This window comes from Pelodiscus sinensis, chromosome 7 (genome assembly GCF_052426305.1).
Source record: "Pelodiscus sinensis isolate ZL-2025 chromosome 7, ASM5242630v1, whole genome shotgun sequence".
In the NCBI taxonomy this organism is placed as follows: domain Eukaryota; kingdom Metazoa; phylum Chordata; order Testudines; family Trionychidae; genus Pelodiscus; species Pelodiscus sinensis.
Genome location: NC_143058.1, coordinates 35,909,234 through 35,927,752, shown reverse-complemented (window position 1 = coordinate 35,927,752; position 18,519 = coordinate 35,909,234). Strand labels below are relative to the sequence as shown.

General features: G+C 42.3%; 1 protein-coding gene across 3 annotated transcripts in view; it reads right to left on the bottom strand.

The window, feature by feature from the left end:
* PSMD14 (proteasome 26S subunit, non-ATPase 14) overlaps positions 1 to 15,706 on the bottom strand; it is a 72,391-nt gene extending 56,685 nt beyond the window's left edge. Inside the window, exons 1-3 of one of the 3 annotated variants that reach the window (XM_006114835.5) lie at positions 15,550 to 15,706; positions 4,257 to 4,369; positions 1,691 to 1,742 (exon numbers count right to left, since the gene is read on the bottom strand). In XM_006114835.5, coding sequence (XP_006114897.1) covers positions 1,691 to 1,738 — 48 coding nt within the window. In that variant the 5' untranslated portion in view covers positions 1,739 to 1,742; positions 4,257 to 4,369; positions 15,550 to 15,706. The remainder of the gene's footprint in view (positions 1 to 1,690; positions 1,743 to 4,256; positions 4,370 to 15,549) is intronic. The other 2 variants (XM_006114836.5, XM_006114837.5) reach the window with 2 other exon arrangements.
* Between the last annotated feature and the right edge of the window lie 2,813 nt (positions 15,707 to 18,519).

Sequence of the window (18,519 nt, the reverse complement as noted above, 5' to 3'; positions counted from 1 at the left end):
GGAACTAAAAGGCTACCAGAGAGGCCTTGACCCCACAGCAGGCCGGTTACTAAAGACAACAACATTACTGTGTTTAAGAACGATATATACGTAAGCAAATGTTACTTGCACGTGAGTCTTTTAGAAACAATTCTAATAGCTTCAACAAACTAGGGATGTAAAATCCCATTTAATAAAGTTAATTGATAAACATAATGTTTAACCAGTTAACTACTTAAATGGGGGTGGGCACAATGTAGGGGACTAATAGACTAGTCGCTTCTCCCACCCACTTTCTGCCTCTATCAGAAGCACCAACGGGGGAGGTTGGGGAGCTGGAGGAGGGAAGAGGAGAGAAGAGGGTTAGGGTTTGTTTAATTCGTTAATGTTTAATTTCGCAGTCCCCATTGAGGCTCTTGTACATTTCAAAGTGGAAGTGCTGCATGGAGCCTGGGGCCAGAGGGGTACTCAGGGATTCCTCTACTGGCCCAGGGCTCCACCCAGCGTTTCAGTCTTTGAAACATACAAGAGTCCCCACCGTACTCTTGTACATTTCTAAGGCAGAATGCCATGAGGCACTTCCCCTCTGAAATATAGTAAGCGCCCACCTGGCTGTTGCTACATTTCAAAGCAGAAGCGCCTTTATCGGGTAATCGAGTAGTTGATGGAAATTCCATTGACTATTTGACGAGTTGATTAATTTTAACATCCCTAGTGGGATGCCCCCATAACCACCGAGACAGCGCTAAAGCACACACTTCCCTGCCTGTGACTTGCAAGGTCAAGCCAGCAGTGGACAGGGCGCCCCTGCTGGTTAACCAAAACCAGTAAGCATCAGTAAGGGTGGTGCTAACTGGTTAACTATTCACATCCCTACCACAAACAGATAGAACACATCACCATGTTATCTCAAGTGTTATGAAATCTACTTCCTTACACCACATGAATGGTACTTAAAAGGTATTTTTACTGACAAAAACAAAGATTACAAAATCAATTTTATTGACAATAGTTTAATTTGCAATTTCTATATTAGTCAATGTTTAATTTTGCAGATAAATCTGAATTCTATGGACTATATTAGTGAAGGGCAATCCACACTCGTGAGTGGGCCACATGAGGGGCTCTACATCTCAATGGGCCACAAGTTTGTCATAACAAAGACAGTATCCTAGGATAAGGGTAAGTTTTGCTAGCTGTGCTTGAATACCTAGAATTTGCAGGATGTGCCGACTGAACCGTAGCAGTGCTCTGAGTGGATGCAGAGGGAGCACACAGCTCACAGTCTATATTATGTGCAATCAGCATGCACCTCATTTCATGTGCATGACACTTTAACACTGGTAGGAAAAAACCTACGCAGATAGAAACCCGTGGAATATGGCAACCCTGCACGTGAACAATGGTAAACAAAATGTTGTGGGGGCCACACACAGAACCCCAAGGAGCCTCAGGTTGCCCACCACTGGACTACATCTTATACTTTTATGCACGGCATGCTTACAAACATTATACATTTTTGAAAGTTCATACTCAGTGTCAATGTATTTCACATAATCAACATTATGCACAGACTATACAGCATGCTTTCTATATACCTACATTATTACAAAATTGAAGTCAGTTGTTTGATGCTAAAAGGTTGAGTGTTTTTGTAATTATAAGCTATGATTAATGTAAAAAAGAAAAAATATACAAGTGATATACTAACCTGTCCCAGCCCAGGCATGCCTCCTCCAAGTCGTAGAAGTCTGTCCATATTTCTAGAGAACAGAAACAAAGGAAAATGTTCCCAAGCTCTGAAGTATTTACTAAATTGTTATCTATGTAATTCACCTTCAGTCACTCAGTATGTCAAAAATATTGGTGGTAATTACAACACAACATCAGACTTCCTGTTAATTAACACCACATATTAATTCAAGAAGCTGTCTTCCTCGCTAATTAACAGACCTTATTTTATTGCTTTGGTTTTGGGTTATCCCAATATCTAAAGATAAGCATTTTTGTCATACTTTTCAGAACTTGGTTATCATACAATAATGTTTTGCTGTTACCTAGTAAGGGACCTGCACAGGGGAAATGCCTGAAACTTATTAAAAGTATAACTGACTTTCCTTCAATTTTGTCCAGTGTACATCAATAAATCTTAATTTAAAAAGTAAAGCTTTTTTACTTCCTCATTAGTAAGTTCTGTGCTAATTAACTTACAGCTTGTCAGTTATCATAAAAACTGCATGTGAAAGACACTGAGCAGATTATGGATCTTTGAATTAGCATGCAAAGCTTTTTTTTTTTAAATGAACTCATTATACTAAAAGAAACACTGTAAAGTAAACATCAAATGCATTTAGCTTGAATACATGGGGGCAATACAGTCATTTCATGAATTTAAAGTGTTGCACATAGAATACCTTGGAATGAGACTATTCCAGCAACAGAACTTAGCAGCTCTTTCCATTAAAGTATTACATTCCTAATTGCACTCCCCCTCTTTTCTGATCTCTATGACAAGACAAATCTTTGATATAGTTTTATACTGTGTCAACTGACCATTAAACCATGTCACTGTTAAATACCTGAATGACAATTCATTTCAAAGTTCAAATCAATTTTTTATTCAGAAATTACATATTTTTAGATTTAATACACACACACACACACACACACACACACACACACACACACACACACACACACACTATAAGTGTACTGTTCCATTTATAACAATCAGGAATCTTTTGTGGCTTGCTTGGTTTACCGTACATTGCTTAGTTGCATGCACTAAAACCCAGTTGTGTGTTGGCATTAACAGCTCACTCTTCAATAAGTTCTAAACCTTACATTTTAACATAAAACTATAAAATTAAAACCATGTTTCAAGAAACAAATTCTGAGCATTCACTGCTTTATCACACTTACTTGGAAATGAAAGACATACAGTACAAGGCCAAAAACTGATTCCTTAATACCATACGACTTCTGAGCAAACCCCATCTTGCACAACTTTGGCTCAAGACTATAAAGCCTGTTCAAGCTTATCATCATACCCCCACATTATAAAAACAGAACGAAAACAGCAAGTGACCATATTTCCACAGCAAATGAGTTTGTTCCCACCACATGGAAAATACCATCAGCAATCACATAAACAAAACGAATTCCAGAATTTTCTTTATGCAGCCAAAAGTACAAAGAAAATGGGATACAATCAAAGGTATACTTGGGAACTGGAAAAAAGAAAAGTGTGAAGGGTCTTAAAGTCCTGAGAAATAATTTTAGTCTGCAAAAACCGTAACAAATTTGACCGTGAAGTTGAAGGCATGTTAGAGAACATACCATTCATTATTTATTAACTAGCTACCTGTGGATATCTGCACATTTGATTTATTCTCTATAACACAGTTTTAACTAGAATTATTTTTCTTCCAACTTAAGGCACAGATTCAATTGTCTTTTCCTGTGTTATTAGTACCATGAAATTATTAAAATAAACACTTAAGCTTACTAGTTTTTACCATTTATATCATTTACTTTTTGTACTTCAAACATCTTAAATAAAAATAGTCTGGCCAGAATCTCTTTTTTAATGTAGTCAGTTTCACTTACTAGTTCTAGTGCACTAGCAGAGTAGTATTGTGTTTGGATTTCTTTTGGTGTTTTTAAAAGTATTCTTTGAAATAACATATTTTTGGGATCTACATGGCTAGAAAACATCACTTTTCAGGTATCTAGAATAAAAATTACATCATCTTAAGACCAAGGAAATAAAAAAGCCACAAGTTAATGCCTTCATTTTCAGGTGAGTTCAGTGCTCACTTGGGGGGGGGGGGGGGAGGAAGGGGAAGAGACCTCAAACCTGACCGGGGGAAGCAATCTCAAAGTGGATGTGGAAAGGATAATTCACCATGCATAATCATTCATTGTCTGCTGCTTCTGATAAAACAGAAAAGCCTACCAATGAATGCCAACTATGCTTTTTCTGTGATGAAAATACCACTTGTCCAATGGAACCTAGAATGACCCCATAACTCATTTCAGGTAGACCAGGCAGGTATCAAGGATAATTTTTATTCACTGCTAATCTGGGCTGGATAGTAACTTTTGATTAAGTTGAGGAAGGCCCCACTCCATGAGTTATGTAGCTGTAAGTCTCCTGGGTAATGCTTTTACAAAATTAAAAAAGTGAACCTGTATTGTTTTGAAATTATTGATTAAGAATCAGGTAATGAAGTTTGAGATGAGTATATGAAGAGGAACAAATTTTAGTTGCTCACCTGGCACTGTACTAGAGATTGCCTGCTCTTGTCAAGAGTCAAATAGTAATTCTTACCCCAACCGAAGCTCCCACTTTTTTGATGTGTATAAAGAAGTTGCTTATGCCTTCTTCCTAAAAAAGAATGCAGTTGTAATTTAGAAAAAGAAAGTAGTTTCATTGCTACGATTTTCAAGTAAGCAAGCCACTGGAAAGGCTCAAATACAAAAATGAGTTACCCCCAGCATTGTACTCTGAACTTTTCTGAGTTTTAACTACATAACCTCTATTTCAGATTTTTAATATGCCATCTGGAACCTCTAAGCAAGAGAACTCCATGTACTGCATAAAGCCTACACAATTATCACATGGGTAGAAATTTCCCAGAGCCTCACTGTAATATGGAAAGGTAAAATTCAAGTTAGCATTTTAATAGCCTCTCTTCTCCCCAGAAAGCTAAACAGATTAAACCTTGACTGGTAACTCCACAGGTAAGTGCTACGCAATCTTTAAAAGGAAAATATTTGTCCCTAATTGGTTAGCTTAAACTTGGAAAGATTACCAGAGGCATCAGCAGCTAACCTTATGAGTTTCTCAAATTTATAGAGGAACTAAACCTTTCACTAATTACATGTAATCCGCAGGTCTAACAAAGTTGTTCAAGATAGAGTTTATTACATCGTCTGCTTAGACATTTGCTACCCTTTCTGAAGGGTTTCAAATCCTCCAACTTTAAAATTTAGTCTCTTTTCTGCACACCAGAAGCTATCACAAGCTTCAACAGCTATGCTTTTCCACATTAATTTTATTTTGCCAAGAACAATACAAACACAGGGTATTGATTTAAATCAACAAACATACATCCATTTAATCTTGTTTTGCATTTGAAAGTGTTTTCCTAACCAACAAAAAAGGTTCTCTCATTGTTTGCCAATCAAAATGTGTTTATGGTTATATCAACTATCACCCTTACACTAAAAATTGATTCCTTTTGTTAACCTAGAGGACACACTATAACTACACACAATTAGCCAATTACATACCTTCACATACATGCAGTAAGATTATTAATTAGAAAGTGAACAATTTACAACATTTTTTGTTACCTGGGATTTGTATCAAACTGTGTTTGCACAGAAACTGAAATTCAACTGAAAATTTTAAAAACATCATTTTAAAGGGTTTTTTTTTTACATGAGAGGATGTTAAGTTCATCAAAACATGTTTTGTATTTAAAACTGATTTATTAAACAAAAGGAAGCATTAACTGTCATTAGTAACAGATTGTGTCTGGTTACCAGGGGCCAAATCTGCCAAAGATGTTTAGCCATCTAAAGATGCAGACAAGCACTTTTGAAACACCCTCCGCCCCCGTCAACTACATGTGTCTTTAATAGGAAGGTTAACTGTCTTTTATTGGTGTAAAAGTTTAATGGCTAGAATTTCTAGCCATTACATGTTTGGGGGGGGAGGGGGGGGGGGAAGAAGGCAGAAGCCAGTGTTTGGAAGAGCCAGCTCCTCACGAGCATGGGCTCCCACCTGCCCACCCCCCGCTGTCTTTGTAATAGAGGCAACACTGGGAGGGGGGAAGCAGTGGGAGCCGGTGTTTTTAAGACAGCTCCCAGTACAAGGTAGATCCCACAGAGCTGTTTCTCTCCTCTCCACTCCGCCCTCAGCTGCCTCCCACAGAAGCAACAGTGGGGGGGAAGCGAGGCAGGAGCCAACAAGAGCAGAAAGCTGGCTTCTGTGAAGCCACCTGCTCCCCCTGCCTCACAGAGGCAAAAGCATGGTGGGGGAGGAAGGCATGTTTCCCCCCCTCCCAATTCCTTAAAAGCTAGACCCCCGCGCATGTCAGTGCCTGCCCCCTTTACTCCTGTTGCATCTTTGGGGTATGGGGGGGAGGAGATGGCTCTGGGTAGGGTTGCCAGATAGTTGAAACAAAAATACTGACCTCCCTCCCAAAAAAGGGAAAATATTCTGTTGAAGGGAGGGGGGAAGAGGTGGGGGGGGGGGGAGGCCAAAGTTGTTGAGCAAAAATTAAATAAAACAACAGCATGTCCCCTTTAAGAGTGAGTGCAGGGATAGGAACAGGGGAGCAGATGAGCAGTAAGACCCAGAGGTCGGCAGCCATTTTGTGCCGGCAGCCTTGCGAAACCAGGTAAGCATGGGGGCTGGGGTCAGGGGGCTGGGGGTGTTGGGAGCTGGAGGGGACTCGGGGGAGGGGGGGGAAGAGGAGGGAGGCCTGGGCGCTGACTGTAGGGTTGCCAGGTGCCCAGCATTTCGTCTCCTGGGCCGTGGGGGGCGGGGGGGGGACGGGACCAGAAAAATACAGGACATTTTAGGTGTCTGGTATTCTCTGAATTTTTTTTTTTTTTAAACCGGACAGGAGGTGAAGATACCAGACTGTCCAGGTGAATACTGGACACCTGGCAACCCTAGCTCTGGGAGAGCCTGCTTAAGCTAGCTCCCCATGGGCATCAGTTCCCACCTCAGCCCCACAACTTCACTTCCTCTATATCAGGAGGGATCAAGGAAAGAGGTGAGTATAGTTGATATGATTAACTGAGAAGCCCAGGCTTATAGGTTAATCATTTGATTGGCTATACACTAACAACCCTAGTCTACAGTATGGTTTGCCACCTTTCTAATGTCTGGGAACTGGATCCCCACGACTGCCCTACCTCTTCACCCCAAGGATCCCTCCTCACATGCAGGACTTGCCCTAGATCAAATGCACCACTCGTTCATTTGTTAAACTTTTGAATACTTGATTTTTATTGCATTTATAATCCATTAAAAAAAAAAAACTTTGACATTATTTCAATGAATGAGTTATACCTATCATGTAAGACAGACTTGAATTCTAGGATCTGTAAATCTGTATTTATTCATGCCATATACATGTATAATTTGTATATGTAAACAATAAATTGTTTCCTCTAAGTTTCTATTAACTTTTTAACTTTAATAACTGAAATGTATTCACATCAAGAAATTGAACTATACACCAACAATGGGTGTACCAGTATTAAATAGTGTAGCAGTAGGAGACAGCCTTAGAATGTTAACTCTAGCCCATTAGTTTAAAAAATAAATTGCTTTTCTTTGCCCCCCCAAACTGAAGTACACTGTCATAGCCGATGACTGGCCAATTGTATTTTCAAGCAATAAAACAGCGATGTCACTCCCATTGGTCAAAGACATGTTTTAATTAGCCTGAGCTTTGAAAAAGTGTGCTTGCCACTCACAATTGACCAGCCATATGAACAGAATTTTGAAAGTTATCCACACATTAGGGGGAAAAAAAAAAAAAAAAAAAAAAAAAAAAAAGAGTCCTTCAACTGTGCATCATAAATGAACAGGAGCACTTGGAGTAGAGTGCACTTCCCATGTGGCAAAATGCTACAGACATTGTCCAATTCGACATAGAGGTCTTTATCACCGATAGCCAAACATTCCCCATGATGTAGCTAGGGATCTTAAATATTGCTTAATTGAATAGTTGGTTAACCTCATGAATTCTTATCAGTTACTCGACTATTCTATAGTCTCTGGAGGCAGGGCTGACAGCCATTAAGCTCCAGCCCCACTCCCAAAGAGCACCTTGCCACACCGTGTTGCTGCCTCTGTATCAGAGACACCAGTGTGGTGTGCTGGGGGAGCTGGTCTGAGAGGAGAGCCAGTTTAAAACCAGTCCCCTCATGGACCACCTGCCTGTCGCCCCACGTTGTTGCCTCCAAAACAGAGGCAGCAGTGTGGGGTGGGGCTCCCAGGCTGCCTGCCTGCCTGGCTCCTAATACAAGTTAAATTCAGAGCTGCAGTGGGGGTAGGTCCTGGACCTGACACAAGCCAGGACTGAGCCAGGCTGCTAGCCAGCCTGCTAAAAAATTTGCTGGCAAGAGAGGGAGGCGGGAAGAGGGCGGAGGTGGAGAAAACGCATGTAGTCTGTAGCATTAACCTATAAGCTTTTGCTTATTGATTAATCGACTACATTATTACATTCCTACTTGTAGCATCCTATGAAGAGTCTGTACAATTACTTGAGAGTGATTTTGCTATCCACCAGTAACTTACAAAGGCCAGGGGGGAAAAAAAACAATACAGGTGTCTTCATAGTGCTTCATTTGTCCAAACCTTTCTTTAATGGACTTTCAAGAAGCATCAACAGGCAAAGGTCCACACCTTTATGAACTACTTTATACAGGTGCTCACAGATGACATATTTCCCAAGAAGTCCTACCAAACCAAGCAAATTACTGTTATGTTCAGTGAATTTACCTGATGAGTCTTGGAAAGCCAAATAGTTCTTTTCAAAAAAGAGGGTAATGGAGATCAAATGCTCAAGCGTGTTCCTCCATTGCTGGGTTTCTACATTAATAATGCACTGATTTTCTGCAACTATGTATTTATTCAGGTTGAATAGTGATAGAGATGTAGCCGTGTTAGTCTGGTGTAGCTGAAACAAAATACAGGACTATGTAGCACTTTAAAGACTAACAAGATGGTTTATTAGATGATGAGCTTTCGTGGGCCAGACTCACTTCCTCAGATCAAATAATGGAAGAAAATAGTCACAACCATATATACCAAAGGATACAATTTAAAAAAAATGAACACACATGAAAAGGACAAATCACATTACAGAACAGAAGAAGGATGTGGGGGGGGGGGGAGGGGGAAGGAAGGTGAATGCCAGTGAGTTAATGATATTAGAGGTGGGGAAGGGGAAATGTTTGTGAGTTAATAGTATTAGAGGTGATAATTAGGGAAGCTATCTTTGTAATGGGTAAGATAGTTGGAGTCTTTGTTAATTCCCCTGCGGAGAGTGCCAGGGGGAGTGAACATTTCAACCAGAAAGGACACTGTCTGAATGACCTGCTAACCTGCATCCTACTTCAGAAGACATTCAAATCTGCACTTGAAAGGGAATCCTCTGAACTGGCATTCATGCTAAAATTCGACACTCTCCGCAGGGGAATGTATCGAGGACCGTGAAATCTGGTCTCCCCCATAAAACCTGTTCTCTTGTATGTTCTTTTACTCTATACTACACAGATTTTATAGGAGAGACCAGCATCTCTCAAACTGAGGGTCCTGACCCAAAATAGAGTTGCAGGGCTGGACAACAAGGTTAATTTACTAAGTAGCTTGTAGTAGTGCCTCCTTTACTTCTGTGCTGCCTTCAGAACTGTGTGGCTGGAGAGTGGCGGCTGCTGACTAAAGACCCAGCTCTAAAACCAGCAGGACCCCTAGTTACAACATTTATTATTTTAAAAATCTGATGACCGTGAAGTTTGGAATATCTACAACATTTAGGAAATAAGTACATATTCAAAAAACATAACTAAAGAATACACCTGTAGTCCCTACACTTATCCCCTCATACTCTCTCCTTACCAGTAATAAAATGTATCCTCTTCCCTCCAACACCACAGACCAGGAGACAAGTTGTGACTGGGCTGGCGGCTGTGGCTGGGATGCAACAGCCAAGAACTGGCTTCAAAAATAATATCAAGCAAGCACTATATTCTGTGTTGTAACTGAAATAAGTATTTTTGATACTGTAGAAAAACAGGTGGAAGCATATAGAATACCAATTTAAATGTATTGTATTAACAACAGTGTGATTAAAACTTCAATTGTGACTTCTCTCAATTGTGATTTTTTTGACAACTCAACAAGAAGTATTCTATGCTAGTAGTTTATATTCTATGATGTAGTTTCTATGAAAGATTAAAACCTAGCGTTAACAAATACAGATCGTGTTTTGATCTTCTACTGAACAGTGCCTCCTAACTGATTACTTCAAAATATTTACAAACCGGTGTCTAATTTCCATGCAATTGTTTTAAAGTGATAACTCATAGTAGTATCAGCATGCAAGAGTAGCAAGGATCGACCACAACAGTACATAAATGATTATGTTTGTCATGAACACCTAATAAAGTGATTTATATACAAAGATTACCCATTTGAGGCCCCATCCATTCCAAACGATTCAGAAAGTTATAGCTGTTAAATATGTTTGCCAACCAACTTCTGGACTGCTTTATGAATCTCACAAAATAATATCTTCCCATATTACATGGATCAAAAACAATGCTGTTGTCAGTAGTATCTTCTGTCCAGTCAAAGTTTAGAAGCTTCAGAGGGTTAACCAACTTAGTCTGTACAGGATAAACTTAAAAAAAACAACAAATCGTTTGGTAGCACTTTAAAAACTAACAAAACATGTAGATGGTATCATGAGCTTTCATGGGCACAATCCACTTCTTCAGATGACCAGAGTGAAGATTATCAGAACCAAAAATAAGGGACATTATCAAACAATGAAGGTGCCAATGTTTCTTTGTGTACAACAGTGGTTCTCAACTCATTTCAGTCCATGGACCACCAAGCCAATCAAATTTTCATGGACTACCTCCTTTTTGAGACATAAGAAAGAGCAGACTACAAACATTTTGGTTTGAAATTTATTTCTTACTAACAGATTTTTGGATTCGCTTCTCACTGACAAGTTTTCAGTGTTTGGAGCGGTACTTGATAATGCACAACGAATATGGCTTTCCACTGCAAGCCAATTCCTCTGTTTGGACTTAATGTGCAACAAACATGAAAAATCCAGTCTCACACAAGTTCATGCAAATGGCAAAAGAAATCTGACCGTGTGCACTGACAGAATTGGGTAACTCTCAGTCACGCTGGCCCAAAATTTCTCTATGGTAGACTGCTGGTACACGTCTTGAGACGCAAAATCATTTTTCAGATCCAAGAATTCCTCCTGCAGATCCTCTGGAACACTATTAACATCTGTTATAAATGGATTCCTGATGAAAGATAATCCATCCCTTGTCCTGTCCACCTCCGGAAAGTATCATTGGAATTCATCTCGTAGCTTCCACAAATGATCGAGAATTTGCGTCTGAATGGCTTCCTTTTCCCCAAACATGGCATCCACATATGGAAATGGAACCACATTATTGCCTTCGACTTTTACGATACAGAGTTCTAATTTGTCAAGAAAAGCCTCGATGATGCTTTGGTGAGAGAACAGATTTGCACCTTTCCCTTGCAGCTGAAAATTCAGTTTGTTCAAGATTCCAAAACTATCGACAAGATGCAGTCAAATTTAGAATTTGTGTGTCAGCACAGTTTGGAATTCCTCTTTCCCTTGAGCCTGGAGAAAAAATCCAACTCCTCTCTCAATTGAAAAACTCTGTTGAGTACGTTCCCTGCTGACAACCACCATACAGAAGTGTAGAACAGCAACACATCAAAGTCAGAACCCACGTCCAGGCAAAATTTTTTGAACAGCCTGGTGTTCAGAGCCGATGATTTGATGTGATTCACCACTTTCACCAACCCTTTGAAAACGGCATTCAGTTCATCAGGCAATGTTTTTTATGCCAAAGCTTCCCTGAATGAATGAATGAATGAATGAATGAATGAATGAATGAATGAAGCAATAAACTCCTGTTACCATTGGAGCGCACTGCTTCACCAGCAGTGGTGACACGCACAAGATTTACCCCATCCAGACCATGTATTTCAAAGAAATTGTTAACAATTTCCATCATATCCTGAGCCTTTGTGGTGGTATCAAGAATCTTACAAAAAAGAAACTCGTTTTTGAAATCTCCCTCAACCATGTATTGTGCGAACACCAATAGCTGAGAGCACAATGCAACATCGGTCAATTCATCCAACTGTACGGCAAACAATGGAGACTTCTTTATTTCATCCACAACTTGTTCACTGATGTTCCTGTGATATCTCATTTATCTGTCTCGATACTGTGTCATTAGAGACAGATATATCATTCAGCTTCCTTGCTGCTTCCTCGCCAAGAACAAGCCACACCATCTCTTTTGCACAGGAGAGCACAAGTTGCTCTACAATGGTACGAGGCTTTTTGGCCTGTGCAACTCTGTATGCAACAATGTACGGAGCGTGCACTGCATTGCTTGCCTTATTGTAGAATGCACTTTGAGTCGAGGCGCTGCCGTTTCAGACCTGATAATTGCCACTCAAAATAATCTTCATCCTTTTGCAACCAAGTTGGGGTGATACTTTTTGAGATGAAGTTTCAGCTTAGCCGGCTTCATTGAGTCATGAAGACTTTGAAACAAATAACACATTGTGGCAAATCCACACCTTCTTTTTCTTGACAAGTGAAGCCGAATTTGATATAGTCCTCCAAATGCTTGCACTTGACATTTCTTCCTGTCGTTGCCATTATAAACAAACTACAACACACCTGTAAAATAGCACATGTAACACAGGACGAATGACAGCAACCACTCAGCATGACAGCGGCAGCTACACTGACGCTCAGAGCCTCAGACGGAAGTTACTGGCAACACAATGCGGTTGCGTCCTACGTGACGCTATGGATGACACGCCACATGCTTGTGAACACGGTGTAAAACAGCCTAATGGCGGCACCTGCTCACACCGTGTGACTTTGGACAATGTTCTCGTGGACCACCGAAAAAGTCACCATGGACCACCAGTTGAGAACCACAGGTGTTTGTACTCTTCCTCTGTAATTGCTAACTAATGGTTCTTATCTGCTTCTTTTAACTATCAGTTTTGCCTGTTACATACTGCTCCGCTTTCCCTTTGATATTTATATACCCACTGCCTCTCCCCACCCCATTTTTTTCCTCTCCCCTCTCTCTCCCTCCTTCCCTTATTTTTGGTTCTGAACATTCTACTCTGGTCATCTGAAGAAGTGAGCTGTGCCCACAAAAGCTCATGATACCATCTACATGTTTTGTTAAACTTAAAACACAACAAATAGTCTGGTAGCATTTTAAAGACTAACAAGCTTTAGAGTTAGAAAAGTGATTCACAGCTCAGACTAGGAATGTAAAATCCCATTTAATTGGTTAACTAGTTTAACAGTGTTTAACCGATTAAAAGAGAGGCAGGTGGGGGGCCACTACAGCCCAGTTGGGCTGAAGCAAGCTCCCTGCCCACAGTGGGCAGGGTGCTGCTACAGCTTCCACTGGTTAACCATTCACATTCTTAGTTCAGACATGCAGCAGCACAGACCACCCAAGAGGGACGAGACCATTTTCAAAATGCTAACAAAACTAAGGCAGATTCGCAATAGTTCACCACATTGATTTAAATTATTTCTGTTTGAAAAGCTATCTAAAAAAAATTATGCCTCACCCAATGTTTCTATTCACTATAAATATATTTGATACATGTTGAACAAAAAGCCAAAGATTCATATTTATCAGATATACTTTATTTGTTTTACCAGTATCCAATTATTCCTAAAGTAATTCAACCTACAAAAACTAGTGAAACCTGCTGTATAATATTAGCTGAATACTATTCTATACTAATATTTTTGTTCACTATATTTTCTTTGCTAGCTTTATTCCATTTTCTTTCCTATACAGATGGTCTTCTTCCCTTCTATCCCCCCACCTTCCTGTTACCTTAAGTGTCTTTTTCCTGCTTTTTCATCCTCTTCCTTAGCCCATTCTCTACATTGAATTCTGCTTATTTCCTTGTCTTCTGCATCTTGCTTATCTAGTACTACATAAATAGCTGCACTGAAAGCTGCCAAGACAAGTCAGTTTTCACTCACTACTGCTGCTGTTTGACAAAGCAGAGAGCAAGTGTAAAATCACTGGGGATATCGGCAGACTTTGCAAGACAACACATGACCAGTTTATGCTCCACTTTATTTGGAGGGTTCAACAAAAAGGATAAGGGCACTTTCAGAAGTGTTTTCTTTAGAATCAAGACAGACAAAACACATAGGAGTATGATCAAGTATATTTGTTAAACGTAAGTAGGGACCTACTAATTTCAGAGTAGTGACAAACATTTCATAGACCTCCCCCCCCCGTCCCCATGAAATGGGATGTCTCCTTGTTCTTAGAAGTGCCCCCATCAAAGAGGGCTTTTTACCTCCCACTGGACAGGGAAAGATCAGGACCTGTCCCTCCCCTGCAAACTGTTCTGGAAGGGAGAGGGAGGACCAGACTAGACCCACCTCTACCTCCTGCAGCTGCAGGAAGCTCGGCAGTTACTGCCTTCAGGGTCCAAGTCTGAAGATAGCACAGAAGTGATGGTGGAAATACCATGACCCCCCACCAACAGGATTGTAAACCGTCCCCTCTCCCCCCCCCCCCCCCCCCATCTCCTTTTGGGTCTAAACCTTACAGTTACAACACTGTGTAGTTTCAGTTTTAAACAGCTGAAAACATGACATTTACCAATTTTCAAATCCATGAAATTGGCGATAGTGATTGAACTGGCCATTAAGTAGGTCCCTAAACATAACACAAGAGTGCTGTTGCACATCATTGCAGCTGCCAGGAGAGTAACCTTTACACAGATAATGAGCAGTCCTGTAGCACCTTAGAGAACAACAGAATTATTAGGGCATGAGCTTTCATGAATAAAATCTTGCCTTAATAAAGTTGTTAGTCTCTAAGGTGTTGCAGTATTCTTTATTGTTTTTGCAGATACAGACTAACATGGGTACCCCTCTGAGACCTTACATAGATAACTTTGCTAGGGAACCAGAAAGATCACTGCTGCCAGTGGCATGAACGTGCAAACAGAGCAGTCTCTGATTATTTATTATGGTACTAGGATCCATTATTAGCACTGAAAACCATACAGCCAGTGTGCTCCCAGAACAGAATACTAATAGTATTACCAGCACATTTGAGCATCTTGCAGCACTCAGGTTTTCCTTACACCAAAGCTAATAAAGTGCCATGAAATTAAAAACAAGCTTTACAATAACCATCAAGCTGTGTACATGCTTTACTGATTAACCACATGAACTATTGTAGCCCCCCGCTCCTGTTCACAACTAAGTAATCAGGGCCGGCTAAGCGCAGACTACCAGCTCGCTCAGGCGGCGGCAACGCACAGGCTTGTTTCTGCCAGTTACCCAAGGCACGTTCGGGTGTTTGGAAATAGCACCGATCAGCGCAGACGATCAGCCATTAGCGACTGCCAAGAAGAAGCAAAACACGCTGCCACCTAGGCCCTTGTAACTGGCTAAGGCACGTCGAGGGTAGCAGCCTGGCGCAGGGAAGGGTTAACACTCTCCACATAAAAGGCAAAAACGGCGACACTTCCCTAGCGGGCCGCGTCTCTAACCCTTGTCCCCCGGCCCCCCAGCCCTTCCCGCGGCCCCGCTCAACCCCTCCTCGCCCAGTGCCGCGCGGGCCCGGGCCCTACACCTCGCAGACGAGGCCGCGGGAAGGCCCAGGCGCCAAACCAAGCCGCGGGAAGGCCTGTGGCCTTCGCCTCCGAGCGGCCTCTAACTCTACCTGGGGCTGAGACCCTTCTGAGGCCGCTCCACCTGCGCTCCGGGCCGCGATGAATCAGCCGAATTTCATTCAAACCTAGTCCGCCCAGGCCTTCCGAAAACACTTCCGGGTTCAGAGGGCACCTCTCAGTTTCCGTTCCCATACCAACAGCCAATAGCTTGGTGGGGTCACAGCCATGGCAACGTTGCCCCGCCCCCAGCTCCGGGAACAACCTCCGACGCGGGCGGGCGGGGCGGAGAGCGCTAGGCGACTGGCTCGCGGGGCACGTAGCCGCTCGCGCCCCTGCCCGTGGAGTGGCCTCCTCCCTCTGCCGAGAGGTGGAGCGAGGAGGTTGGTCCATGCAGCGCTAGGCGGGCTGCCCGCTTGGTGGCACAGGCGGTGGCTGAGACCCTCTCGTGCTGCTCTGCAGGCCCCGCGCCGTTCGTCCTGGGCGCCCCTGCTTGTTCCCTCCATGCCCTTCCCCAAGCAGAGACGGCCTGTGACACAGGCTGGCGGGGGGCATCCGGCACTCCCGAGCCCATGGCAGCAATAGTGCCGGCCAGGTATCTGGAAACACCTGACAGCGGCCGTGTCCAGACTCAGGGGTTTTTTCGGGAAAAGTAGCCTTTTCCTGAAAAAACTTCCCCTGCGTCCAGACTCAAGCCGCGTTCTTTCGAAATTATTTCGAAAGAACGCGGCTTTTCTTTCGATGGCGGTAAACCTCGTTTCACGAGGAAGAACGCCTTCATTCGAAAGTTCCTCTTTCGAAGGAAGGCGTTCTTCAATGTAAAGAGGCCGTCTTCGAAAGAGAGCATCCAGACTCGCTGGGTGCTCTCTTTCGAAAAAGCGGATTTTTCTTTCGAAAGATCCGCGTGCAGTCTAGACGCGATCTTTCGAAAGATGCTCTTTCGAAAGATGCTTTCGAAAGAGCATCTTTCGAAAGAAGCCTGAAGTCTAGACATAGCCAGCGAGAGGATGGAGTCGATTCCAGCCCCAGGCGCATTTCACCAGCACCACGTCTCCGCTAAAATGTGTGCATGGCCCCAAATCATTTAGATTAGTCAGAACGGGAGAGGGGGGAAAAATTCATAAATTAGGTGAATGGGCAACATATTCAAAGTGCAATTCCATGTCCACCTATGAAAAGTGATACGCGCTGGAGGGAAACAAGTACTCAGACACTTTGTTCTCAATCAGTGTTCTGTGTTAGAGGGAGAAATGGGCATAGGCATCACTGTGTACAGTTCTGTGAAAACATATTAATATGCACCTGTAGTTAACAAAAAACTAATGTTAGGAATCAAAATGGGATAGTGAATAATACAGAGAATATTCTAGTGTCTATAAATCGGGTGCAGGTTCATCTGGAATACTATTTACAGTAATGGCCATTTCATCTAAAAAAGATGAGTGCAGAACTGGCAGAGGTTCAGAGAAGAGCATGGAAATGATTAAATACTTGGAAAAACTCTCAAATGAAGAGATGATGAAGAGATTGGCAGGGCCTGCCTTTGGCCGATTTCTCCAATTCCTCTGAATCAGGCCCCGTGCCTACAGGGGCCCTGCACCCTGAACCCAGAAGTGTGCCAGGTGTGCTGCGGGAGGGGGCGTTGGCCCAGGAGGAGGTTTGAGTTTCCCTGCGCCACAGGAGGGGGAGGTTTTAGCTACCTCCGGGGCTCTGCGGGGGAGGTAGCTGGGGATCTTTTGTGTGCTGTTATTTTTATTTTATTTTATTGCTCAACCAAAATTGCTGCGAGGCCCCGTTGAAATTGTTTGAATTGGTCCCCGCACTTCCTAAAGCCAGCCCTGGAGATTGGGATTGTTTACCTTTAAAAAAGAGACAAATAAGAGGGGACATGATACATTATATAAAATAATGAATAGTCTGGACAAGGTAAATAGGCAGCTTCTGTTCTCCTTATCTCATAACATCTGAAGAAGTGGGTTGTGCCCATGAGAGCTCATGGTTCTCTCTCTCTCTCTCTCTCTCTCTCTCTCTCTAATTTGCTTGTCTCTAAGGTGCTACAGGACTGCTCAGGTTTTTTTACAAGAACAATGGGACAGTTAATTATATTAAAAGATGGGAAATTCAGAACTGATAAAAGGATTTATTTCACACAGCATCTAATTAACCTGGAACTTGCTGCAACAGGAAGCTGTTGAGGACAAGAATAAAAAAAAGGCATTGGATATTTTCCTGGATATCAAGAATATCTGGAGCTATAATTATTTGCAACAAAATTTGAAAGGGATATTAAACTTTGCACTTTCCTCTGAAGCATTTGGTACTGGCCAGCAGGCCCACTGACAACAGGGACAAAGGGGACAGTTGCCCCGGGGCCTGGTGATTCAAAGGCCCAGAGCTTCTGGCTGCTGCAGCTACTACTAAGAAGGGCTGGTTGCCCAGGCTCGGCCCCTTCCAGGAGCACAGAGCCCCACCCCACCCCTATTCCACTGTGCCCAGAGCCCTGCAGAGGCTGTCGGCTTCCCTGCTGGCCAGTGTCAGAGACTGGATAATGTACTAGATCAATCTTGAACCTGATCCAGTATGGCAATTTTGTTTTGCTATGACAGTCCCTGAGATCTCTGCAGTGCTTACATGCAAAGCTAATATTATGATTTGTGAGGTCCCAGGCTATCTCAGAGCCTGAAGCAACAATAGCTGAAGATGTCAGCAGCTCAGAAGATGGGGAATTAAAGGGAAGAAGCAAGAGATAACATGCTATAAACTGGTGATATAGCTTCAGCAACCCAGATTCTTATTCTCTCCTTTAAATAACCTGTAACTTAACTGATGTCTTGTACTGTCATGGGAACACAGTAGCTCTGATACTAAGTGTGCAAAGGATGGGAATGAGCATGGTATAGATCAGAAGTGGGGAACCTTTTTTGGGTTGGGGACTGCTGACTCACAGAAAAATCTGTCAGGAGCCGCACACAAGTGAGAAGCAACATAAAACCTCAAACAAACAACAACAAAACCCTCACTGA